At 39.6% G+C, this 27,002-nt stretch overlaps 1 protein-coding gene across 1 annotated transcript in view; it reads right to left on the bottom strand.

Annotated features, from left to right (window-relative positions):
* ALX4 (ALX homeobox 4) overlaps positions 1 to 27,002 on the bottom strand; it is a gene marked incomplete at its 5' end in the record, with an annotated part of 73,292 nt that overhangs the window by 7,311 nt on the left and 38,979 nt on the right. Inside the window, one exon of the mRNA XM_081313919.1 lies at positions 15,830 to 16,140. Within this exon, the coding sequence (XP_081170045.1) occupies positions 15,830 to 16,140 (311 nt within the window). The remainder of the gene's footprint in view (positions 1 to 15,829; positions 16,141 to 27,002) is intronic.

The following is a 27,002-nucleotide window of genomic DNA, read 5'->3' as shown; positions in this document are numbered from 1 at the left end:
GACCGGGAGTCAGCACTGATTCAAAGGCATAACAATAAAATGGAGGCCTCTGCCTCAGGTCAAACAAGCTGTCGAAGAAGAAAAGCATACATTAGCTGATTACCTAAGAGACAGCCAATAACAAACATTGATGCACATTAAAAACTGGAACTTACTAAATGTACAGGAAATTGAATATTGAAATAATGAAATAAAAGCCTGAACAGATGCTGGCAAGGAAAAACATTACATAGTCAATGTCTACAAAGGATTGAAGGGAAGGTGGAATACAAATCAAACCTGGCAATGGCTTAGAAACTGGAACCTTTTAAAAAAAAGAAACTGAGGGCTTGATTTTGGCTGCTCACAGCAAGCTACTTGAATTAATGCAATCAAGGCCAGAACTGGAAAACCAGCAAATGATTTTGGTGCACATTGTGCACCAAAGCACAAGAAATAGTAGATCATATATGCAGCTCATGCAAGATCAAAACAACAACATAACACAGTTGCCAAAATGATTCACTGGAACATCTCTGAAAATGATCTTGTACCAGTACTGAAAAACTAGTGGGAACATAGACCTGAAGAAATAGTAAAAAGTGAACAGATTAAAATATTGTAGGATTTTTGAATACAGACTGATTTAAAGTCTTGGCTTATAATGCACCAGATGTAACTGGGGTTGAACAGATAATTGACATGGTAGAATTGAAGATAAAAAAAATTGAAGAAGATCACAAAGTATCAAGATTTGAAAATTGAAATCGAAAGATTAGGGCATACAGCGGCCATCTCGGTCCCAATGGTTATCAGCACACTGGGTCCCGTGCCAAAAAATCTTGGAGAGCTGTTAGAAAAACTGCTCATTGACAAAAATTTCCACGTGTCAATTGCAAAAAACACACTACTGGGATCCACCCATATTATTAAACTAATACATTGTGACATTCTAGGTTCTTGGGGAGAACTTGATGCATATGAAGGCCCACACTAGCTAAAGAACTGGCAGCTGAGATTTCACATTGTTGTGAACAGCTATACTATTGTAATGATAACTTAAAATCCAAATGGACAGGCTCTATGCTTTGCAGCCAAAAAAGTCATATTGATTGGCTATGTTTGTTCAAGAGCTGAAGGGGGTAGAAGACTTCTACAAATGTGGTGAAAGAAAAGCATGGTCTGACTGATCACATTAAGAAAAGCCAAGAATCTTTGCTGAAGAAAGTCAATTAAGGAAAACTCTTGAAAACAATACAGGTGAAGGTAGAATATAGAAATGAAACAATTAATTTAATTTTAGATTACCCATATAATAATAATTTGAGGGAAAAATGCTGCTCCTGAAATCTAGCAGTAGAAGCGATCCCAAGGGTCATCTAATCATATCCTTTCTTCAGCACAGGGTCCTTTGAAATGAATGAAAATCTCCACTGCATGAGGCAATTTTTTTCACTGATTGATAGTTTGAACCATCAAGAAATTCCTTCTAATATAAAGCCTGAATCTATTTTCCAATTGTTTCAACTGGAACAGTTGAACAGTTATGGGGCAACAGAGCACAAATCCATTCCCTTCTCAGTACGATAACCTTTTAGATATGCAGTGACTGGTACCACATCACGAAATACTTTGTTGAATGCTTGCTGAAGTCTGAATATATAATGTCTATGACATTTCCCTGATCCATTATGCTAATAGCTCTGTCAAAAATGAAATTAAAACTAATCTGGCCTGGCTTGTTTGTGACAAGCCCGTGCTGGGTCTTGTGAACTATTGCATTCCTATCCAACTGCTTACAAATATGTTATTTAATTATCTGTTTGAGGACCCTGCACAGTATAGACATCAAGTTAAAAGAGATGTACTTTACAGAGTCTTTTTTTTTCAAGACAGATCCAACCTTTCCTTTCCTTCAGTCTTCGTAGATGTAGCCATTCTTCAGAATTAGAACAATTAACCAGTGGAACAACCTGCCTCCAGAAGTGGTGAATGCTCCAACACTGGAAGTTTTTAAGAAGAGACTGGACAGCCATTTGCCTGAAATGGTATAGGCTTTCCTGCCTGAGCAGGGGGTTGGACTAGATGACCTCCAAGGTCCCTTTCTTCTTCTTCTTCTTCTTCTTCTTCTTCTTCTTCTTCTTCTTCTTCTTCTTCTTCTTCTTCTTCTTCTTCTTCTTCTTCTTCTTCTTCTTCTTCTTCTTCTTCTTCTTCTTCTTCTTCTTCTTCTTCTTCTTCTTCTTCTTCTTCTTCTTCTTGTTCCTGTTCGAACAAGCCGGCCTGGCCTGAGGGTGGGATTGCTGGGGTTTTTATTATCATTTTATTGGGGGTTTTATTAATGTATTTATTGTTTTTTATGGGCATGTATTTAATAACTTTTTAATTTTTGTAACTTTATGTTTTACTCTTGCCCTGTACACCGCCCTGAGTCCTTCGGGAGAAGGGCGGTATAGAAATATTAATAAACTTAAACTTAAACTTCTTCTTCTTCTTCTTCTTCTTCTTCTTCTTCTTCTTCTTCTTCTTCTTCTTCTTCTTCTTCATTATTATTATTATTATTATTATTATTATTATTATTATTATTATTATTATTATTATTATTATTATTATTATTATTTTATTTATTTATTTTTATTACATTTATATCCCGCCCTTCTCCGAAGACTCAGGGCGGCTTACAAGCTTAGCAGTAGCCTTCATTCTATGTATATGCCTGCTTGGTAGGGCTTTCACACACACACCCCCAAGCGGCATTATTACAAAGTCAGCTTATTGCCCCCAACAATCTGGGTCCTCATTTTACCTACCTCGGAAGGATGGAAGGCTGAGTCAACCTTGAGCCTGGTGGGATGCAAACCTGCACTAATTGCAGGTAGCTGTTGTTACTTAAGGAGGCATTAGCCCACTGCTCCACCAAGGCTCAATTATTATTATTATTATTATTATTATTATTATTATTATTATTATTATTATTATTATTATTATTATTATTATTATTATTATTATTATTATTATTATTATTATTATTATTATTATTATTATTATTATTAAGTTGGCAGTCCTACAGTCTTCTCTGCTCCTTTCTTCAGTACTTTAAATTACAATTCACCTTGTTTTGGAGACCTGAATTTGTTTATGTTAACTAAAATGTTCTTTTGCCATCTCCTTGCCTATCTTAATAGGCGGCTCCCACCTTCCACCAGTTGATGCCATCATATCATATCATATCCTTCCTTTCACATGATGTCATTTATATGGTGTTTTTATGTTGACTGTAATGTGTTACAGCACTATTTTTTATCTCGCATTTCTCCTGCACGTACAGACCCATGCTAAATAAAATTAATAGTAACAATAGTGCTATTACTATTTCATGCAGGAAAAAACAACCCCCCCAAACCCAAACAGGAACCAGAATGCAAATTGCAAAACCCAGATTAAAGCAAATAATATTTACTCTCCAACAGAACAACGGTGCATTCCCAAAAGTTGATTAGTTGTAGGCTGTAGCTCACATTTTAATTATCATATGTGTGATTTACTGTTGAGAGCTGGAAGAGTCCAAAGGTCTATTTAAGCTAGAATTCTATTTCACATATAAGATACATTTAAAACATTTATCATATGGACAAGAAAGTAACATTCCTCACCTACTGTTGCTCTCCAGCAAATGACATTTAACATATGCTGCCCATGATTTAGGCAATAGTAAACAGCTTTTTCAAGCTATATAAATTGGTGGCTAACATCAATGTCATAGTAGAGGAATCTACAGTTAATTCTACCATATCTAGCTCTCTGGCTGCTCCCCATACAGTAAAAAGTTCTTAGGTTTTAAGATTCTAAGCCTAGAAACACTGATATTGTCGTAATACTTTATGCATATAATAAAGCTAAATTATCAATACTCAGAAAAGAATCTGAAGTAAGAGTTGAATTAGGATTCTAATCAATTGTCATGATTTTCATCCTTTGCTGCAGCTATTAAAAAGATTAATTTCAGTCTAGATGATACAGTGCTTATAATTCTTATTTTTAAAAGTAATGCTGCCTGGGGAATTCTGGGAGTTGAAGTCCACAACTCTTAAAGTTGCCAAGTGTGGAGTTATAATGTCATGTAATGTAACGGTAATAACTTAAAGGTCAATAATTATAATAAATCATAATAATAAGCAAATAAAGATCCCGGCATTTCTTTGCACAAGTGAAATTTCTAGGTTCTAGTCTGCTTTACGTGTGTTTGCTCCTCTTAATAGAACTCAAGAGATGAATAAACATCACCATGAAACATTAGACAGTTATGAAACGCAGATGTCTAAAGGTTTTATTTCAGTGAATATTTTCCCCTGTCCCCATGTATTATTTTCCTATTATTCCTATTTTATTTGCCATTTTGTGTATTCTTCTCACCCCCCCACCCACCCCCACCCACCCCCGATCCCTTTTTAGAACTGATAATAGGAGAGAATAGCAGTTCCCTTTTCCGTCATCCCTTCTCCTATTTTTAGCGTCTGACTTCCCTTTTAAAGTGCTGGAGCCATTCTTGCCAGTCTCTCACTTTGATCTCGGAGAAGAGATTTCCTTCTGCTTGCTTGAAGTTGGCAAGGAGCATCTCAGTGACCTCCCCGGGCGGGCGGGGGAGACGAGATGGTTTGTTGCTTATCCAAGTAGCATCACTCATTTGTGTGTAATGGCTAGGGCTGCATTTGTACAACTGTCTGCCAGCTGTAGCATTTTGAGCGATGGCAATTATTTTGGCCTGGAACTGGCCTGTGCTTTATACCAGAAATGATGATGATGATTCCCTACTAGTAAGACAGGAACTCCGAAAGACTACAAGATCAAACAGGGAGCATGCTGGCGGGAGGGGAGTGTGGTGATGATGCTGGGGGTGGGGGATGGGGAAACAACCTAAGCAATAGGGCTGAAAGTATCTATCACCCTAGCTAGACTGCCTTGCCTTCACCATACATTGACATTGACCCCTCCTGTAAACAGTCCAGCTGGCAGCCACTTGCAGGCTTGGCCAAGCCCGTGTATCTTTGATCTGCAGATGCAGAGTCCAGGATGCTGACCCTGCTGTGTGAAAAGGAGCGGGTAACAGGTAGAGAGGGTGCTCTCAGTGGGGAGCAGAACAGATGCTATGCAGATGTGCCCATCTCCATCGATGGCAAACACATTTCTCTCTGTCAGTGTAAACCATTCCCGAAGGTCCTCCTGAATATGCATGATGTATGCTTCAGAATTGTTCTAGGCTATCCAGGCATGCCCAAAGGCGAGGAGAAACCTTAACGGCAACTTTTGATGGGAAGGCTTGTGCTGGCAATATGTGTAAAAAAAAAACACAACCCAAATATCAAAGCCGCTTTCATATTCACAGGTTAAGCTTTTCAGAGGAATGAAGCTGACCTTGGACCTCTAAGAAGGTTGATCGGAGAGGGAACCAAGATCTAATTTTCCATTTCAGAATGATCAGGCATTTGAGGAAGCACAGTGCTGCGTTGAGAGCAAGTCTGTGGAGCAGATGCCACAGTTCTGTTCTGCAAAATGAATAGGAGACCCTCTTGACACAGCATGGCTGACTTAACCCATTTTAATGTAAGGAAGTAATATAAAATTAACCTCTAAAGAAGAGGAGTCTGATAAGGCAATCGAATCAAGAACGTAAAATTATGCCCCACTAGTAGAAAAATAATTAGGGGTTGGGTTTTTTGCCCGTTTGCAGTACAGATCCTCCCTCCCTCCTAAGTGTTTACAATTAGGATGGAATTTATTTTACTTATTTTATATCAAATTTGGAGACAGCTCATGTCACAGAGCAATGTACAATTAAATTTTCATATGTGCTACAATTTTCATATGCAATTCAATTTTCAAAGATAAGCCCAGTTGATTTTGTATTACATTAAAGGTGGGGGGAAAGGGGGGCTGTCCAGGCTAAATCTGAGTTTTTAAAGTTGTTGAAGTTTAGTCCAGAGATCTAAAAAGGGTTAGACTTAGGTTTGATATTAGTGTCAACGCCTCATCTCTTCCTTTGTTTCATTTTAACAAACATACGTCTCAGTTAAGCAGTGATGAGCTTTTGGGCTCAGTAGCCATGGTTTAGAAAAGTAGACCCTAGCCATTCATCACTACTTAAAAAAAAGGTAAAGGTAAAGGTTCCCCCGCACATGCGTGCTAGTCGTTTCCGACTCTAGGGGCCGGTGCTCATCTCCGTTTCAAAGCCGAAGAGCCAGCGCTTGTCCGAGGACGTCTCCGTGGTCATGTGGCCGGCATGACTAGACGCCAAAGGCGCACGGAACGCTGTTACCTTCCCACCGTAGTGGTCCCTATTTTTCTACTTGCATTTTTACGTGCTTTCGAACTGCTAGGTTGGCAGAAGCTGGGACGAGTAACAGGCGCTCACTCTGTTACGCGGCACTCGGGATTCGACCCGCCAAACTGCCGATCTTCTGATCGACAAGCTCAGCGTCCTAACCCACTGAGCCACCGCGTCCCTCATCACTACTTGATTGATACCAATTGTGAAAGCCTATACCAGTATATAAGGGACGCGGTGGCTCAGTGGGTTAGGACGCTGAGCTTGTTGATCAGATGGTTGGCAGTTTGGCGGGTCGAATCCCGAGTGCTGTGTAACAGAGTGAGCGCCTGTTACTTGTCCCAGCTTCTGCCAACCTAGCAGTTCGAAAGCATGTAAAAACGCAAGTAGAAAAATAGGGACCGTAGGTGGGAAGGTAACAGCGTTCCGTGTGCCTTTGGCATCTAGTCATGCCGGCCACATGACCACGGAGACGTCCTCGGACAAGCGCTGGCTCTTCGGCTTTGAAACGGAGATGAGCACCGGCCCCTAGAGTCGGAAACGACTAGCATGCATGTGCGGGGGAACCTTTTACCTTTATACCAGTATATACCTCTCAATTTTTTACTAACATTTCCAGAAAAGTGACATTGATTGCTAAAATTAAAAAAAGAGAAAACAATCTAGTCCAACACCCAAAGTTCTCTTTTTTCTGCACCCTTTGATAACTATTTGTAATACTTTATGTCTCAGCAGCTAGGTTGGAACACTGGGCTAGATCTGTGCTTGGATGCTAAACGTCCAGAGAATACCAGGTTGTTGTCTAGATTGGGAAATCAAAGAACATTCCAGAAAATGGCCATAGCATAACTGCTGTCAAGAAAACAGCATATTGATTTAATTGCTGGGACTTGAGGTCAAAGCTAGGGCATTTTTACCTTTTATGGTGTTTTAATTCTGTTGAAATCTGATTATAGTCCAAGTGCAGGTAATCCTTGACTGGCAACCATTCATTTAGCAACCATTCAAAGCTACAACGGACACTGGAAAAATGTGGCTTACAACTAATCCTCACCCTTAATGACTATCACAGCATCAGATCATCAACATTTGGCACTCGATAACCAGCAGGCATTGATGAGCGATGCAGCATCCCGAGGATCATGTAATTTGCTAACTTCCTAGCAGGCTTCCAAATGCGCAGTGTCAACAGGGGAAGCCCAATTTGCTTAACAGCCATAAGATTCACTTACTTAATTGTAGTAATTTGCTTAACAACCATGGCAAAAAAAAAAGGTTGTAAAATTGGGCGCGACTTACTTTACAGCCGCCTTGCTTAGCAAACAAAAAATCCTGGTCCCAACTGTGATTGTGAGTTGAGGTCTGCCAGTGCAAAAACATCATTTGATTCCATCAGAAACAATACTTATTGGAATGTGCAAGGAAAAGATCAAAGGCTTTCCTTTTATATTCAGGACGCCAAGATGGAGAAAGACAAAACTTTCATCTGCTTCACCAACAGAAGTGTCAACAATAAGCAGACGTTCTTTCCTTACATAAATGGGAAATTCGTGTGCATTAATGAAAAACAAACTAGAAAAGCTATCCTCAGGTTGAATCAGCCATGATGCTTATTTCAGGCATACCTATATATTCTGAAGGTATTGCTTCATAATCTTTCCAAAGTCATTAAAACCAAAGGGGAAATCATCACAACTTTTTATCTACGATTCAGTGCTTTGTAACACTGCAGAAAGGCAGATGCTGTGTCTGTTGAACAAGAGTGAGCAAACAAACAGAGCCAGTCTCAAACAATGCTACTTTTAGTTTCACTTTCTACATTCTGCAAATTGCTATAGTATAGTGCAGGGGTAGACAACCTCGGCTCTTTTATGACTCGTGGACTTCAACTCCCAGAATTCTGAGAGTTGAAGTCCACGAGTCATAAAAGAGCCAAGTTTGCCTACCCCTGTGGGACACGCTGGAAGAGACTGGAATTGAATGGTATGATTGACAACTCTATTTTCTAATCACAGAAGTGGTGTTCAGGGGACATTGCTGACGAAGCCATCCACTCCATGGGGCAATTCACTCAACTCTCATAAGATGTAGGTGAGTCCATTAGTCGTGTAATGACCATTTCTGAAGTCCTCCCTTGCCCTAAGCTGGAAGACTATCATGAACTACCTTTTTTCATTTTTGGTAACAACAACAGTTACTGTATATCTTCCCCTCCCCAACATCTTTATCTTCCCTTTCCTTCAGTATAAATGAATGGGGTGAAACATAAAGAGAAGTGGTAGAGATGAAGTCTTTAGAAAAAGCCTGTTTTGTAAGGTTCTGAAAGCCTATCATAATTAATTGCAAGAGGTCGATTTACCTGGAGGGCAATTTGGGACTAAAATTAACAAACTAAACCCTGAAACCACCACAAACAAAACCACATACATACTCTTTTAACCAACCATGTATTTGTCAGTCAGAAAGTTCACCAAATCTCACTTGGAGTGGAACCTAATTTGAATAAGTTATTTTCTGAATCCCAGAACTGCATCCAAGGCAAATTCGCAGTTTAGTCCCACCATGTACATGATTCTGTATTTGGCAAATCCTGAATTTTTTTTTTGTGAATCCTTGCAAAATGATAATTCACTATTATTGACCACAGACAACTTCTGGGTTACTTCAACAAATGCCTGTGGTTAACTCTCTCAACAGAGCCTTAACTAATATGTGCAAACATATTTGTTGTAGCCCAGATCTTTGTTAAGCTTCTTCGTGTATTATCTATTCATAGGCATATTTGTTTTTACTAAAATAATTCAGATTCTGTATCAAGTAAGAGTGAAAATTTGATTTATATAAATTATACAGGCCAAGCCACTATATGTACACACTCACAAACATCTGGGCATACTTTGAGAAAAACAGAGAGAGAGACAACGATTGAGAAGTTTCATTTGGGGTCTTCAGATTATAATCCATAGTTATTAGTTTATTGTGCTGGATTTCAGGCTATTTCCAGGCACAGTTTGGAAATGTTAATCCAAATGGTTGTAAATATAGCAATAGCAATAGCACTTAGACTTGTATATCGCTTCACAGTGCTTTACAGCATTCTCTAAATGGTTTACAGAGTCAGCATGTTGCCCCCAACAATCAGGGTCCTCATTTTATAACCTCAGAAGGATAGAAGGCTGAATCAACCTTGAGTCAGTGAGAATCACACTGCTGGCACTCGGCAGAATTAGCTTGCAATACTGCATTCTAACCACTGGGCCACCACAGGTCTTTATATATGTAGTTTAAGGAGGAATAAAGGAGCAATCTTCCAAGGAATGGCTTCATACAGCACCTACATTTTTCTGTATTTGCAAGAAGTTATGGATGGACTTTTGGAATTCAGCCCTTGCATGAATTTAGCAAAACCAAAACAAAAACCACTATATGACCTAAAAGAGGTTGAACATATTTTTAAAAGCAAGGAAAATTCCATCCTAACGGGGGGGGGGGGAAGAAAGGGGAATTCTCTGCGAGTCCTTTCCCACTTTGTGCCATTGTCCTGCCTGTTGTGACTTTTTTCTTCCACAGCACTGATGTGTTTAGCTATCAAAGGATGCCCTCTTACTCTGTGTTAGGACATGGCCTTCCTAAACACTTTCCTCTCCCATATGAGAAAGAAGTGAAACCATTTGCCATATGCATCAAGAGTTTTATAATGTTAATGAAGATATCTAAAGTAGCTAGAAGATGGACATCACCTTTTAATATAACTGTGAACTGTGTTACGGACAGACCTACATATTATGGCCAACTACAACTGCTACTTAGAACAGATTACTAATGTTTACTTCCCCGCATAATATGGACATTATGTGACATCATATTATGTCTTGCTTGCTCTCATCAACAGCCTTAGAGAGAGTGGAACTAATCAGCCCTTGCACCTCATAGTGGGGGAAGCCTTAATATTTTCCACATGCCTATTCCCAAATTTGTGTAGGAAAATTGGTTCTGGCAGGAAATCTTTCATCAGGTGTATAAAAAAAGATATATCTTTTTTTCTTTTAATAATAATGTCTCTTTCAAGTTGAATTTGATTCTTGACTTCCTATTATGCTGTCCCTTTTGAGATCACTCCAAGTTGTCTAAGTTATTGCCACCCACTTTAATTGGGCACTTTCTCTCTTTGATTTAGATAAATGGGAAAACTACGTACAAAAAGGTTGACCATACTTTGGACTTCCGGTGGCGACGCGGCGCCGAAGACAGCCGCCTTCGGGCTGTCCGCTCCGCAGCTGTGTTTTTCCATCGTAAACAGCGTCGATCAGCTGTTTAGATGGATTTGAAGCCCCCTCCTCGGGAGAAGAGGAGGGGGTGAGGCCCCAGGTAGGGGTTGAGCTCTCCGGGGCCGCCTGAGCTGAGAGTTTGGGCGGCTGAAGGATTGAGCCCCCCTGAAGCCTGGGTTGCTCCGAGCTGCGCAGCGCCCCTGCTCCGGGATTTATGGAGCAGAGCCAGGCGTTAGCAACCACCCCTGCCAAAAGGAAATACTTTTGATTATCAAGATGCAGGCAGACCGGTACAGGAGGTCAAGGTGATGTGGACTCTTATCTTTACTCTCTAGCTCAATGGATTTTATAGCTTTAAAGTGAAAGTGCGCAATAAGTGAAAGTGGGGGAAGATGGCGGCTAAAACTTCTAAAGCTCTTCGGAGTGCGGGGTCTTCCCTGGTGCAACAGACCTCATTGCAAGCTTTGCTTCCTCCTGCACCTCCTCCAGCATTGATGCTTAAGGATTTACAAGATGCTCTTGGAAAGCATTCACAATTGATGTCTGACATGATGGATGAATAGTTGAAAAAGTTGGAGGAGAAAATGGAGGAGAAAATGGAGAAATTGGAGAAGAAGATGGAAGAGAAGTTTAGAGCAATGAGGGTGGACATGTTGTCTATGATTGAATCTGTAGCTGAATGTGTGCAACAGCTGGATGTAAAAGTGAAGGATCTCAGTCAAAAGAACTCTATATTAGAAGCAAAGGTATTAGAAAATGAAAATATAAGGGATAAAATGGACGGAGAATTGAGCCTTGCTCAGTATCATCAGATGCAGTATGCTATTAGAATCAGGGGTTTAAAGGAGAACTGTAAAGAAGATTTAAAGCAGCTGATTTCTGAGGCTCTGGAAGGGGTATTGGGCCAGCCAGCATCTGAAATTGAGGGAAATATGGACAAAATTTTTCATGTAAATTCATGGATTGCAAGACAAAGGAAGTTACCCAGAGGTGTGGTGGTCTATTTTACAAAGAGAGTAATTTGAGATGAAGTCATTCAAGCTGCTTATGATACTAAACTGGTAGTGGCTGAGCAAGAAGTCTTGGTTTTAAAAGAGATTCCTCCGAAGATTTTAAGGAGAAGGAAAGATTTTGCATTTTTAGTACAGGAACTTAAGAAATGTGATATTAAGTTTAGATGGGAGATTCCAGTTGGACTGGTGGTGACGCATGAAGGTAAAAGACATCGTCTGGTTACTGTGGCCCAGGCACGTGATTTTTATAGCAATGTGTTAAAAGCAACCCCCCTATCATTTTTGGAAGCTGTAAAGGGATACGGCGAGGGAAAGCTTCAAGATGTTGCAGACAGACAGATAGAGGACAATGGTGTTGGAGGGGATCAAGATACAGTTTCATCGGATGTTGCAGGAGGCCAGAGGATGACGCGTGCCGCCCTAAGAAGAGCGAGACGAGAGCAAGAGCAAGATCAGCAGATAGTTATGGAATCTCCAAAGTGTACTTACAGTGAAGATGTGGGAGGGGCGCGGTCCAAAGAAGTTTTGGGGGTCATGACAGACGTGCTCCAAAAGCTTTGGGGCGTTAAGATTGCTGATTAAATTTTTAAATTAGAATCTTAATGGATTAAATTTATCATAGAGGAGAAAGAAAGTTTTTTTTTAATATTTAACACAATTTAAGATGGATGTTATTTGCTTGTTAGAAAAGTATATTAGGGTTATGGACTAAAAGTATGTGTTGAACTAAGAATGGGTATGCAAGCTCCTAATTAACAACAAGTTGTCTTACAGACTGCTTAAACCTTTTTTTTTACTCTTTTTATTTGAACTCAAGGATGACTTGGAACTGCAAGACATTTGGCGTGATACATGCAAGAATTATTTTTGATTATGGTTTAGTTTGGTTGGAGATTATTAAGGTTAATAGATAGGCGCTTTTGGCGCGTAACTGAGAATTTGTTTAGAAATTAGAGAAAGGTTGGAGAATGTAAATAGTAGGTGAAAGTTTTTTTTTCTTTCTTTTTTTTTGAAATTAATATGAATAAGGACTGGGATTAAGAAAATCTATTCTGAGTAAAGCTCTTTTTCTGTTTTTCTCTTTTTCTTTTTTACTTTATTTGTAATATTAATATTGTTTGTATTCATTTTACATGAGCTAGAGGGAGATAGAATTAATAGTTTATTGCTGGTAACATAGGGGTGCTTATGTTTGTTTTTTGAATTTATACCCTGTATTTAGCTCTCGGAAGTCGGGGGGGGGGAGGAGGGAATGGGGGGAAGGGATAGGGAGGGTTGGGTGGGGGTGGGGGAGGGGGGATTAAAGTCAAAATGTATTGTAAAACTTTTTAAATAAAAAAAAAGGTTGACCATACTTCATGTGGGAGAGAACACCATTTACTTAGATTGCTAAAGAATTTCCATAACTTGGAAGGCATGTTATTTCTACTATTATTACTGCTACCCACAACTATGAACAATTTATGCTTTAAATAAGAGAACCATGAACAATTCCCCAGAATTCTGGGAGTTGAAGTCCAGAAATCTTAAAGTTGCTAAGATTGAAAAACACTGGAATATGCTGTTGTCTTCCAGCAGAGGGAAAAAAATGGACACAATCCCAAAACATTAATTATACCAAGAAGTCATTTATCAGGCCAGATTCTTTCTGCTCTCTTCTTCCCACTTTTTACTTTAGTTTTTAGTAAGGATTTGTTGTTGTTGTTTTAAATCTCAGCATGTGATAGCCCTGACAAACTTTGCCTGGGCTATAAAAGGAACAAACATCTGTTCGTATAAGTTTCATTAAAAAAAATGTATTTCAAGCTTGTTAGAAACTTTCTGTTTGATGGCATCATTTTGGTAAAACAAGAACCATACTTTATGTAGGAATATCAAATATATAACTGCCTTATTTTCTGACTCTTACTTGTGGTTCATCCCTAACATACTCCAAGTGGGTTGTCACTTACGCAGACCACATTCCCACACCCACACATCAGGCTCTTTCTCATGATCACTGTGTCTTGCCTCATCTGACTTTCTCAAACGTTTCCATAGTCCTGCTTTTCATCCTGCTTATCCTTCCCTTCCCTTTAGAGGGCGAGGGCTTTGTTCTCTTGTCTGAGTACAGGAAAAGAGCCAGAATTCATCTTTAATCACTGAAACTGGACACCATTTTATCAGTGGCTTGGAATGGGAAATTCGAGCTTGGGATAAGAGAGCCGAATGGCTTTAGCTTATTTTCATTTCATGTTTAATTTCCTGCAGGCTTAGTTCAGTCTTTCCACTCCTTCCACTAGCCTCCCAAGGTTTTATGGGAAAAGGGGGATCAAGACATATTACTTTTTTTTTGCTTGAGGTTTATTTTGCCCTCCTCCTCTTTCTTCTTCAGCAAAGTTTGACATTTCACCTTGCTTTCAAAAGCCTTCCACAGGGCAGGGTCATTGCTAGAAAAGATTTTCATTAATAAGAGAGGATTCTAAGATGAGCAAAGGTTTCTCAGCTCTCTACACAGTGGAAGGAAGCAAGGCAGAGGTAGAACACAGGTAGAACACAGCAAGGAAGCAAGAGAGAAAGAAAGGGCTCCCAAACAGGACTAATTGCTAAAAAGCACTTGTATGCAGAGCTGTATATCCAGATCTTGGCTAAGGTAGCTCGCCACCCAGTTAGACTACTGCAATGTACTGCTCAGTGCTGCTTCAGAAACTGCAGTTGGCAACAACCCATGTATTGCGTGAGAACCACCACAGCCATATAAGCTCTTTGCTACAGGCCTTCATTGGCTTTCACTAGATGTCCAAATACAACTGAAAATACTGACTTTAACCTGTAGAGCCCTTTATGGTTTGAGACCTAGGTATCTCCAACCAGTGTCAACATGTCTAATAAGTTCTCCTGAGAAAAGTTAGTATTGGTTTCCCATTTTTATGATGTTTGAAAACCTAAAGCGGAGGCTTTTGTTTATGAAGTTGCTTCCAGCTTGAAGTTAGGCTGATACCCAACCCAATGATATTCTGGAAATTGGTTGAAAGGAAGCTCTTCTGGTAAACATTGTTTGGGTTAGCGTTTTTTTATTGTTTTTGCACAATTTATAATTGCATCTTTCTTTCTTTCTTTCTTTCTTTCTTTCTTTCTTTCTTTCTTTCTTTCTTTCTTTCTTTCTTTCTTTCTTTCTTTCTTTCTTTCTTGTGTTGTTATATTGTTAGACAGGTAGTCCTTGACTTATAACCATTTGCTTAATGACCGTTCAAAGCAACTCTTGCTGGAGATGCTGAGAATTAACAATCAAACATCTATAAGTAGTCCTTGATAAACAAGAGTAATTGGGACTGGGAACTCTGTTGCTAAGCAATTTAGTTGTAAAGTGTGATGTCATATGACTGCATCTACTTATGATGGCAGCTTGCTACGCAAGATGTCAGGTGATTTGCCCATCTGGGACCTCCTGCTGGCTTCCCCATTGACTTTGTTTTACCAAAGATTGAAAATGGTAATCATGTGACTTGCAGGGATGCTGTGACCACTGTAACTGCAAGTCGGTTGCCAAATGTCTGAATCATGATTACGTGACTGCAGGGATGCTGCGAAGACTATAAATTTGAGGACCATCCATAATTCTCCTCACTCAGTACCATTGCAGCTTTGAATGAAAACTGAACAAATGGTTGTTAACCAAGGACTATCTGTACTTTCAAAACATCTGCTACAGCACTGAGCTTCTCTGAAGAAGTTTTAATAATGAGTGTACCAGGAGTTGTATATAATGCTTGCTGTTGTGGAATGCTAGAAGGAGAACACAAAAACCTGCTTTCTTGAATTAAGCATTTAATTTGTAGTCACCTTGTAGCAAGATGGGTGGCAAACAAATTTAATAAATAAATAAATTAATTAATAGGGATTTAGAAAAATCTGAATATATATATTTATATATATATATATATATATATATTACACAAATATGAGCTGCTACTGCTGTGGCTACTGCCTGTAGATGGCCTTGGGCTAGGCTGAAACAGGAAATAAGATTTGTCCCGTGTCTGGGACTAAAAAGGTGCATCAATCAGACCGGTTTGACCAGAAAAAACTTACCATATATATATATGTATACACACACACACACACACACACACACACACACACACACTACAAAGTGTATTGTACATTTATCCCAGTCTAAAGATATTGCTTACTGTTTTTAGTTGAAGACATGGCTGCATTGGGGACTTGCCAATTTCCTTGCTCCCATGTCCTACAGTTTCTTCCCTTACCTGTACTCGGGCTTCAGTGAGATCTGTCCTCATGGCTAATTGCTCTCTGGCATAGACATCTGGATAATGGGTCTTCTGAAAAACCTTTTCCAGCTCTTCCAACTGGTAGCTGGTGAAGGTGGTGCGGTTACGCCTCTTCTTGCCCTTGTTGCTCTCCGAATCGGTCTTGTCCATTGGACTGGGAAGATCATTACTTGCCCTCTCTTGAGAGGTCTTCGCACTGGTGTCTTTCACGCTGAGGTAACTACTATCCATTCCAGCAGAATCAGATCCTGGCTGTAGTTCAGTCTCTCCCAGTGAACTTTCTTTAGCTATGTAGGAGATGGGGGATAGGGAAATGGGAAGGAAAGAGAGAAAGAGAGAGAGAGAAAACCCATAAAGCTATGGATAAACAAATTATTAAATTGGATGCATGTTTGTGAAGAAAGAAGATACAAGGAAAAGAGATGGATTTAAGGACATGTGCCAGGAGGATGAAATATTAAGAAATCAGAAATATAAAACCATCTGGCTTAGAGTAAAAGTAAAAGATGGATACAGCTTGAGACCTATAAAATAAATGGAATCATTTAATTTAACTTTAAGTTTGGTTACTTAAAGAAGATCAACTTTGGGTCCACTCTAGCAAAGGTTTGTTGTGCTAATTCTGCTGCGATTTCCTATGCTGAAGTAGGCTACTTCAAAATGTACTAATATGACAAAGGTCTGTATAATTTGTAGGCTGTTAAGATATTCCCTTTTTTTATTGTAAGCACATTGGACAGTAGGATAACTGTTGCTACTTCACCCCACCTTCCCCAATCTAGTATCCTCCAGAAGTGGGGAGACTGTAATTCCCACAATTCCTGCATGACCTTGAGTGATGTTGGCTGAAAATTCTAGGAATTGCAGCTCTAAGATTCCTAGTTGACTGTCAGACTTGGGATGGCTGCTCCATTCGCGGCTTAAGGGGGAGAAATTTCCAAAACACGTCTAAGAGAGAAAATGACATACAGAGAGTCAAATAAGGAGTCTGGGAGCATCTTTGCTGGCTGGGGAATTTTGGGAGTTGGAGTCCACACATCTTAGTTACCAAGTTTGAAAAACACCGGCATACGTTTTATAAGCTGCGACTCAGTTCACCAGGTGCAACTTTATCTGATGTTGCATGAAAACTAAACTCTTCTAATACAATTGGTTAATCGGAAAAAAAGATACTCCAAGACTCCTTCTGACTTTGCCACGGTAGGCAAACACTCTCTGACGACGGAAAGAACATTGTAGTTTTTACTAATGCTCTACCTTAAACACATTTTATCTAACGTCCTGTTCAGTTTGGGTGAAAATAAATTCCACATAGGCAGTGCTTTTTTTGTAAAAGAAAAAGGTGCCGGAACTCACACATGTCATATGACCCGCCTTGCCTATCCTACAAGGTTCCATCCAAAAAAGGTGCCGGAACTCCATTCTGAGCATTCTATGAGGAAAAAAGCCCTGCACATAGGCATATTCACAGCCTTATTTTAATTTTAACTTGTTGGTCACTTTTAAATTTCTTTTTTTAAAGAATGGGAGAGATCTGCAGGGGGAACAGATGGGAAATGAACTTGCCCTACTGTGAGCTTGTCTCCCTGCTTCCTCTAGCTCCTTGGATTGTTAGCCATCAGTCATTATGACTTGCTTCTTGCTTTTGCTTCTGTTATCAGTTCCAGAACATATAACATTCAACTTGCAAAGAATCTGTCATCTTATGCTTCTGTTTGACAAACTGTGAACTGTTTCACATTGCTTCAGTAGAGAGTGGATCCTGGATATTTGGCAAACCGTATGTAAGTGAAGTTTTAAATCTTAATCCTCCCAATTAAAGTCTGACACACAGTATATGGCCATGAGCAGCTTTGTGAAAGAATAATAATAATACAGTGTGTTTACACATGATTGCTCTTCTATCTGGTAACCTGCTGGCTTCCCAATATGTTATTCTTAGGACCAGAATCACACACGTGCAATTTCTGATGCAGTGCAGTGATAAAATAAGAATAGGAACTGAATGAATTACTTAATTTGCAGTTTCAGGACAAACCATCACCTGCATTTTCAAATCTGCACGTTGCTCCATTTTCTGATGCAACTGCTCAACCCAAAACGTGTCTAATACGGAACGTTTTACAAACTTTAAGTACAAAAGTGTTCATTAAAAGGCACACAAAAAGATATTGGTTAGGAAAAATGTGTAGATGGTAATAAAATATTTTTTTTTTTAAATGGCAAGGCGATCCCAAATAAGAGGGTGAGGAAATGAGGATCTGCACAAAATCAAAAGTGAAAGAGTTGTCCATCCTTAGTTTAAGGATACTTATGATGGTAAATAATCAGCTGGGCAATGCTTAATTCATACATCGCCAGTTTGGTATTAAACAAAGGACTTAATGATAATGATTTAGACTCTGGACCAACTTCAGGGTCGTTGTTTTTTTTATAAAATAAGTGCCATTTTCCCCCAGTTCACAATCCACAGACTGTTGAGCATGGAAGAATGATCCATGAGAACAAATTTGGTCTAGTTCACCAGGCTTGAAAGCACTGAGTCCAAGTCCTTCTTTAGCCATGAAAGCCAGCTGGGTGACTTTGGGCCAGTTACTCTTTTCCACCCAATCCACCATACAGGTTTGTTGTTGTGCGGAAAATAGGAGGAGGGAGGTGTGTTGGCTATGTTTGCGACCTTGTAAAAGGTAAAGGTAAAGGTTCCCCCGCACATGCGTGCTAGTCGTTTCCAACTCTAGGGGCCGGTGCTCATCTCCGTTTCAAAGCCGAAGAGCCAGCGCTTGTCCGAGGACGTCTCCGTGGTCATGTGGCCGGCATGACTAGACGCCAAAGGCGCACGGAACGCTGTTACCTTCCCACCGTAGTGGTCCCTATTTTTCTACTTGCATTTTTACGTGCTTTCGAACTGCTAGGTTGGCAGAAGCTGGGATGAGTAACAGGTGCTCACTCTGCTACGCGGCACTCGGGATTTGACCCGCCAAACTGCCGACCATCTGATCGACAAGCTCAGCGTCCTAACCCACTGAGCCACTGCATCCCTTTGCCACCTTGAGATATTTGTAAAAACCATATAGGTGGGATATAAATAAATAATACACATTTTGTTTTGATGGGGATTCTGGGGTGTGTGTGTGTGTGTTTACCTACAATGTGGAACCGTCTGGGAGGGAAAAGAAAATGTAAAGCTCACAGGCTCATGGAGAGGTGGAAATACACACCTTCTAAGTAAACTAAATATATGTAATTATGGAGGCAGTGGAATCAGTAGCTCTGTTTTCCCAGGATTCCAGATGACACAGAGAATGTTTTCTGGATATAAGCATTTCTGCAGAGGCTGATGTAAGCGTGGAGCATGCTTGTTTGTTTGGTGATCAAAGTATTTGTACATTGACTATTTCTGCAACTAAAAAGTAGAGTTATGGACGTAATCCCACTTCTACCACCAATGCATTTAGTGCTTGGGCAAATCAGGTGTGAGTAAATTAAAAAGTAATAGATGGCCGTGACTAGGGGGTCTTCGCCCAGGTTCGCCTGGTCTGCCAGTTGCGGCCCTATCTAGACCGGGATGCCTTGTGTACGGTCACTCATGCGCTCGTGACCTCTCGTCTGGACTACTGCAACACTCTCTACATGGGGCTGCCCTTGAGGACCACTCGGAGGTTCCAACTGGTACAGAATGCAGCCGCGAGAGTTGTGTTGGGAGTCTCCTGATACTCCCATGTTACACCTCTGCTCTGTGAGCTGCATTGGCTGCCAGTTGTCTTCCGGGTGAGATTCAAGGTACTGGTAATGGTGTACAAGGCCCTACATGGCATGGGTCCGGAGTACCTTAGGGAGCACCTGCTGCCGGCATCAACTTCCCTCCGCCCTGTGCGTTCCCACAGAGAGGGCCTCCTCAGGGTGCCACCGATCAGAGAATGTCGTTTGGTGGCCCCCAGGGGGAGGTCCTTCTCTGTGGGTGCCCCAGATTTGTGGAATCGGTTTATTTATTTATTTTATTTATTTATTTTAATTCCATTTACATCCCGCCCTTCTCCGAAGACTCAGGGCGGCTTACAAACTTAGCAGTAGCCTTCATTCTATGTATATGCCTGCTTATTAGGGCTTTCACACACACCCCAAGCGGCATTTTTACAAAGTCAGCTTATTGCCCCCAACAATCTGGGTCCATCCGGTGGAGCTCCGGATGGCGCCCGACCTTCGCTCCTTCTGGCGTGATCTGAAGACGCATTTATTTGAACAAGCCGGCTTGGCCTGATGGGGGATGGGTTGGGTTTTTATTGTCATTTTAATATATGTATTTACTGTTTTTTAGCTTGGGCATATGTTTAATTCTTTTTTAACTTTTGTATTTTTTGTATTTTTATATGGTTGCCCTGTTCACCGCCCTGAGTCCTCTGGGAGAAGGGCGGTATATAAATAAAATAATAATAATAATAATAATAATAATAATAATAATAATAATAATAATAATAATAATAATAATAATTATTATTATTATTATTATTATTATTATTATTATTATTATCACTGGGGTTTAGAGTTGCTTGAAAGGCACTGTTGCTGCCCAAATTAAAGGGTACTCCTGCATACAATGTGATGCGCGCCTATTCAATGGCTGTGTGACACTGCCTATAAAGCATACTTTTGTACTTAAGCTTCATCTGAAGTTTTGCTGGTGGTGATGTGTTTGTGTGTGTGTGGGGGGGGAGATTTATTTCCCAGTGACTCTATAAAGCTCCAATCTGGCAACCATTACACTGACATTTTTCCAAATTCATTCCCCTGTTTATGGCCCATCTTAATTTGTCATGCCTTCTAAGCCATTAATTGTACAAGAGCATTTACAGAAGACTCCATCTGACTGTGAAGCCACATGCCTTTTTCTCCTAGAGTTGGCAGCGGAGGCTGAAAAGAACAATGGCTGGAAGAGGGGGTTGCCTACCATCTGCCAACTTTTTTTTTTCACAGAGCGTTTTGTCTTTTTCTTCCTTTGCTGCTGCCAGGAGAGGAGAAAGCACACCATGGAAGTCTATGAAAGAATTGTCACAGAGGGAGAATAATGGCATGTGTGCAGAGCGCAAAGGGGAGGGGAATAATTCTTGGACTATTCCATCTTTACTGGATAGAGAACAAATGGTGGAGAGAACGTGAGCCAAGAGTTTTCAGCAAGTACATCTCTCAATTGTCTGCAGACAATAGACTCATATGCACTGACCAACATCCATGCACACACACAAACACCCACACCCACAGTCTGCAGATAAGATTTTCTGATAGAATATAACATATTTCAGAATTATGTGCCTTTAATTGAGCATGTCTATGTATTTGCTTTCTAAAAATTCTATTGTATAATTAAAAAAAACAAATTGGCAAGGTGTTTAATAAATAAAACAATTGGGCAGCCTAGTTTTGTAAGCCAGATATAAAGTATGGATAATTCATGTGTATATATTTGCCTTTATTTCACCATGTTTATTTACAGCAGATACAATCCTGCTTCTGAAGAAGCAACCACAGATACTAAGAAAGCCCATATGCAGGTCATCTGCCCTTTACATGTTGCATGCCAATACTATCCAAAGACTATCACTCTGGGGCATGGGGGACACATTGAAAACATGTTTCCATCCAGCCAGGATGGCTTCTAGTGCTGTCACCCATCTACATCTACCAATCTGCTGGGCACAATGTAGAGGCCTCTTGGTGGCCACTTTGTCAAATGTTTTCAAATCTTGACATGGTTTTCATGGTATCAGTCAGCATAACTGGGCACCTCCTGATCACCCAACATCTAGCAGAGAGCCACGCATGGATTGGACACTGTGGGCCAGTTTTATGTTACTCCATGCCAACTCAGCAAACAGCAAGAGAAAATTCACATACAGCTCGCTCTACCAAGCAGATAGATCCCCATGGAGAAATGAGATTGCCCTGAGGCCCCTACATTAGTGCTGCAGGCCACAAGGGGCAAGATATATTTCCAGTTGGACATATGTTCTGGGAAAGACTTCTGGAGGGCTTCTTTTAAGATGAAGACCCATCGCTTGGCACTACCAGGATTAATAGGTATCTGTCCTGTGAGTGAGGGTTTGGAAACTAGTGAACAACTCAGGATGGCTTTTGGGAGGGATACTTGAAATCACACACATTGTTCCATCGTGGGTTGCTTCTTCCCTCCCCACCCTTATTTTCTTGATTTTTGGAAGACAAACAGAAAAAATATGTGAGATGGGAGTTTCAAATGCTTGTTGATTGGAGACCTACTACTAGGGAGGTGGGAGAACAGGGTGCAAAGAAACCACATGTGGATCAGGAACACAGCAATGTTCTTGTTCTGATAAACAAGTCACAGGAATTCCACACATAATGTCAAAGTATGCAAAAGACAAGGCTGGCAAAGGCTTTTTGGTGCCAGAGACAAAATATCCTGCCAGAACATAATAACGTTACATAACCATTTCACTGTCCCTTCATTACAGCCAATTTTGGTTTTCTGAGTCATGTTCCTACTTGCAGGATACCACAGTGCAATCATAGTCTGTCTTGATCCCCACAGTATCACTCCTTTCTTATTCCCAGGCCTTGAGTGAAACAACCAGATGCCATCAACAGAAAGAGCATTCTTAAAGTAAGATTTCTCCCCGTTATTCCAGAGGTGTCTGCAGATGTGATTTTAAAAAATCAAAATGGTGAGCACAGTGGCCACCCAAAAAAAATCAGGCAGAGCTTCCATTATGGCCACCCTCTTCCTTATTTTTACCATATCCTGTGGACACCCATGCTTCAGCTTGTGCTTTCCCAGAAGTAATCCCAGTGATGGATTACAACCATAGAGCATTTTTGACCCTGGACCTGGATAAACATGGCTTTGCAAACATCTGTCTATAGCAGGGCTCTCCAAACTTGGCCCTTTTATGACTTGTGGACTTCAACTCCCAGAATTCCTCAGCCAGTGTGCTTGGCTGAGGAATTCTGGGAGTCGAAGTCCACAAGTCATAAAAGGGCCAAGTTTGGAGACCCCTGATCTATAGTTTTCCTGACAATCAGCAGTTTTTGGCAGAAAAGGAAAGGAAGCTAGGGGAATCCACTCAATATTTTGCAGGCATTATATCAATAAAGAATAAAATAAAGCAGGAAAGTAAAATAGCTGCTTTTGATGTAGTTGTTTAAGGCACTGGACTAGGCACCACAAGACTGTAAATTCTAATCCCACTTTAGGCATAAAGCCAGCTGGGTGACCTTGGGTCAGTCATTCTTTCTCAGCACTAGGAAGAAAGTCATGGCAAACCACTTCCAAAAAGTGACAAGAAAATTGCAGGTACTAGCTCAGGCAGTTGCCCTGAGTCAACACTGACTTAAAGGTAAAAAGGAAAGAAGAAAGCAAGGATAACCAAGTCAGCAACATGTCTATTGTGATAAAGGATTGGACAGCAATCGGAACAGAAATTTTATGTTGGCATATTTTTACCTTGGCTAAAGGAGTGATGGATATCATTTTAATGTGGCCATCTACTGGTGCCTTTAGTCTAGTTACCCCATGACCACATTAGAAATACGATTTAAAATTATGAAACAGAAATTGCTAATGATGATTAATGAAGAAACGCAGATAGGGGGGACACGAGGAAGTCACCCGAAAATGATTAGTAAGATTAGGAATAACGGAAGCTAAGTATTCTTGTTGTATTTTTGTTGATTGTATTGTTTATGTTATGTCTTGTTTTTTTTATATGTATATATTTGTTTTTTGTTTAAATATATGTTTATATAAAAGCAATAAAAATTTATTAAAAAAAATAGAAACTAAGAAACTGTGACTTGCTGAGCTTTGATTCATATCATTTGACTCATATCATTTGGAAGGAAACAGTAAAAATCCAATACATTCTTTTAAAGTCTGAGCTAAATGTCAGATTAAGGGACGATCTTCAAATTTTCTTCTTTGTTTCTGTTTTGAAAACAGTTTTGAGAAAACCCTAAAGTTGGAAGAAGCAATATAGGAAATAAACAAAATCTAGATTGCTCTCTGCCAAATTTTAAAGTAGAGCAATTGCACAACATAAACAACTTCTGGGAAAACACCACGTATAACATAGAGCTAAATCTAAATACCTCAGGGGCTATCCAGTATTCGCCCTCTGATAATCTTTCTTTGCCAAGGGAAAGAAAGAGAGAAAACATTCTCCCTTGAATGAAATACAGCCCTTTCTGTGTATGAAAACTACAAGGCGAAGGAAAGTTTCCTTATTCAGAATCACAATCAGAATAGAGCAGGAAGGGACCTTGGAGATCTTCTAGTCCAACCCCCTGCTCAAGCAGGAGATCCTACACCATTTCAGAAAGTGATTGTCCAGTCTTTTCTTAAAAACCTTCAGTGATGAAGCACCGACAACATCTGAAGGCAAGCTGTTCCACTGGTTAATTCCATCATTTCTTGTCTTGCCTTCTGGTGCTTTGGTGAACAACCTGACCCCTTCTGCCTTATGGCAGCCCCTCCAATACTGGAATACTGCTATCATGTCTTTCCCTATTTCTTCTTTTCTTTAGACTAGCCAAACCCAAGTCCTGCAGCCGTTCTTCGTATGTTTTAGTCTCCAGGCCTTTGATCATCTTAGTTGCTCTTCTTTGCAATTTTGCCAAAGTCTCAACATCTGTTTTGTAATGTGGTAACCAAAACTAGATGCAATATTCCAGGTCTGGTCTTATGAAAGATTGATAAAGTGGTACTAATACCACTTTACTACTAATTATTTTGATTCTATGCCTCTGTTTATACAACCAAGGATTGTATTAGCTTTTTTGGCTGCTGCTACGCATTGCTGGCTCATGTTTAAGTGATCATCTGTTAGGACTTAAGGTCCCTCTCACAGTTACTATTTTTGATTCAGGTTTCATCATGCTCAAAAATTACATGTTATATGATAAAAATATATATGACCATTAGCTCATTTAATGTTTTAGAAATTTTGCTTCAGGGTAACATGTAAAGCATATGAATTTATTTAAGAGGGTTGAATGCAATCCCATATTACAATATTCTCAGGGGGTATGTGCCTTGAATATAATGAAAATCAATTTAAGTACATCACAACTTTTAAAATCGCAACAACAAATGAAATTTATAGGCACCATTTTTACAACTGAGAGGCCAAAACTATACGAGTTATTTAAAAGAAGAGGAAAAATAAAAAGAAAGGAAGATTCCAGAGATGGTGTTCCATCCAGCACTTTTAGAGATACATATTCCAGTACGATGGAATATTATTGTGTAAAATATCCTTTCCTGACAATGATTTTCTGCCTCACTTTATTTGATGGGTGCAACAAGGTGAATGCCTATAAAATTGCAGCATCAGCAGACATACAGTATATGACAAAATACAATCTTTAGGATCCCTTGTTTCAAAGTAGTTTAGATCTTGAAAAATTACATTTGTATTTTAAACTATACCTGGGAACTAGGGCCTAGTGTATCTGTCAAGCCACAGACGTAATTAGGTGAAGCCATTCATTCCAAGTTAGTAATCTTGTAGCTATTTTTTTTGGATCAACTGCAGTTTCTAAACTGTTTCAGATGATATTTTTTAAAAAGGGAAAAATGCAAGTCAATTCTGAAAATTGGGCCAGAAGAAAGATGCTGATTTTCAACATGTCCAATTTTATTTGTTTTTGGGTGAGGGTTGTGGTGATTATTATTTCCAACAATTGAAAGAAACAAAGTCCATTTCAAAAACTAATTCTTTCTGAATATAGGAGAAGAGAAAATTAAAACCCATTGTGGAATTCAAAGAAGGCACAATTATATACATTCTTCTGACATTAAGAAAATCACCAGGAGCAAAGACTCTATGAAGACATGTCATAGCATGTGTGAGCATCTGGAAAATGTGAGCTACTAGATTTCCTTAGTAGGCTAATAAAACTTTGAACATATGTGCAAAATTGCTGTTAATACTAGCTGTTCGTTGATACAAAATAGCAGATAACAGAATGTTGCTTCATATTTTCCTTTACAAGGACAATGCATCCAAAAAGAGATGGGTAACTTGGGATTTTCAAAATAAAATTTGGCATTTAAAATTGAAAAGAAGGAGAGGCATAAATGATAAAAGAGGATACAAGGTGAGGTAGAGGTAGTTAAGGGAAGTTAAGTGTTGATTTTCTTTTAACATCTAGCGTCACTAAGTTAATTCCTAGTTTATAGATAGACGGTTATATATGCATATGTACATACATACTCTGGGCTATATTACATAAAGTTAGGCTACCAGGAGTAAATAAAAGAAAAGGAAAGGACAAAGTAAAATAATAAAATAAAATAATGGCAACTATAAAAGATTGTCAGTGGTGGAATGGCCATTAGATATAGTTGCCATTTTTTTTCCTTTCCCTTTTCCCTTTTCCCTTTTCCTTTCCTTTCCTTTCCTTTCCTTTCCTTTCCTTTCCTTTCCTTTTCTTTCCTTTCCTTTCCTTTCCTTTCCTTTCCTTTCCTTTCCTTTTTCTTTCCTTTCCTTTCCTTTCCTTTCCTTTCCTTTCCTTATTTCATTTTATATATACGTACTCTCTAGTCTGTGGAAAAACTGGGGCCAGAATTTCTGTTGCTAAGCAAGTGGTCACTAAGGGAATTGCACCCAATGTTATGACTTTTTTGCCACGGTTGTTCAGTGAATCACTGCAGTTAAGTGTATCGCTGGTTGTTAAATGAATCCAACTTAGCCCCTTGACTTTGCTGGTCGAACGTTGGCTAGGTAGGCCGCAAATGGCAGTCACACGATTGCCACAGGAGATTCTGCCGCCTTTGTAAATATTGCCAGTTCCCGAGCGTCCTAATTTGGATCATGTGACCTTGGGAATGCTGCAACAGCCTGAAGAGTGAGGACTGGTCATAAGTTACTTTTTTTTTACTGCCATTGTAACTTTGAATTGTCACTAAAAGAATGGCTGTAAGTCAAGGACTACTCATATAGCTAGCCTGGATTACATGGTCTTTGATTGACAAGAAAGTACAACAATGTTCAGCCCCACGGTCTTGTAAGGACAATTTTGAAAGGCTCAGTCAAAGTTCTTGTTATTACACAGATAATAGTGTAGACCTCTTTTGGACAAACTATTAAAATATGGCATTCGATTTAAAACAAAATCT

The sequence above is a fragment of the Vipera berus genome, assembly GCF_964194415.1.
Source record: "Vipera berus genome assembly, chromosome: 1".
Lineage (NCBI taxonomy): Eukaryota > Metazoa > Chordata > Lepidosauria > Squamata > Viperidae > Vipera > Vipera berus.
This window is presented reverse-complemented; position numbering and strand designations above follow the sequence as displayed.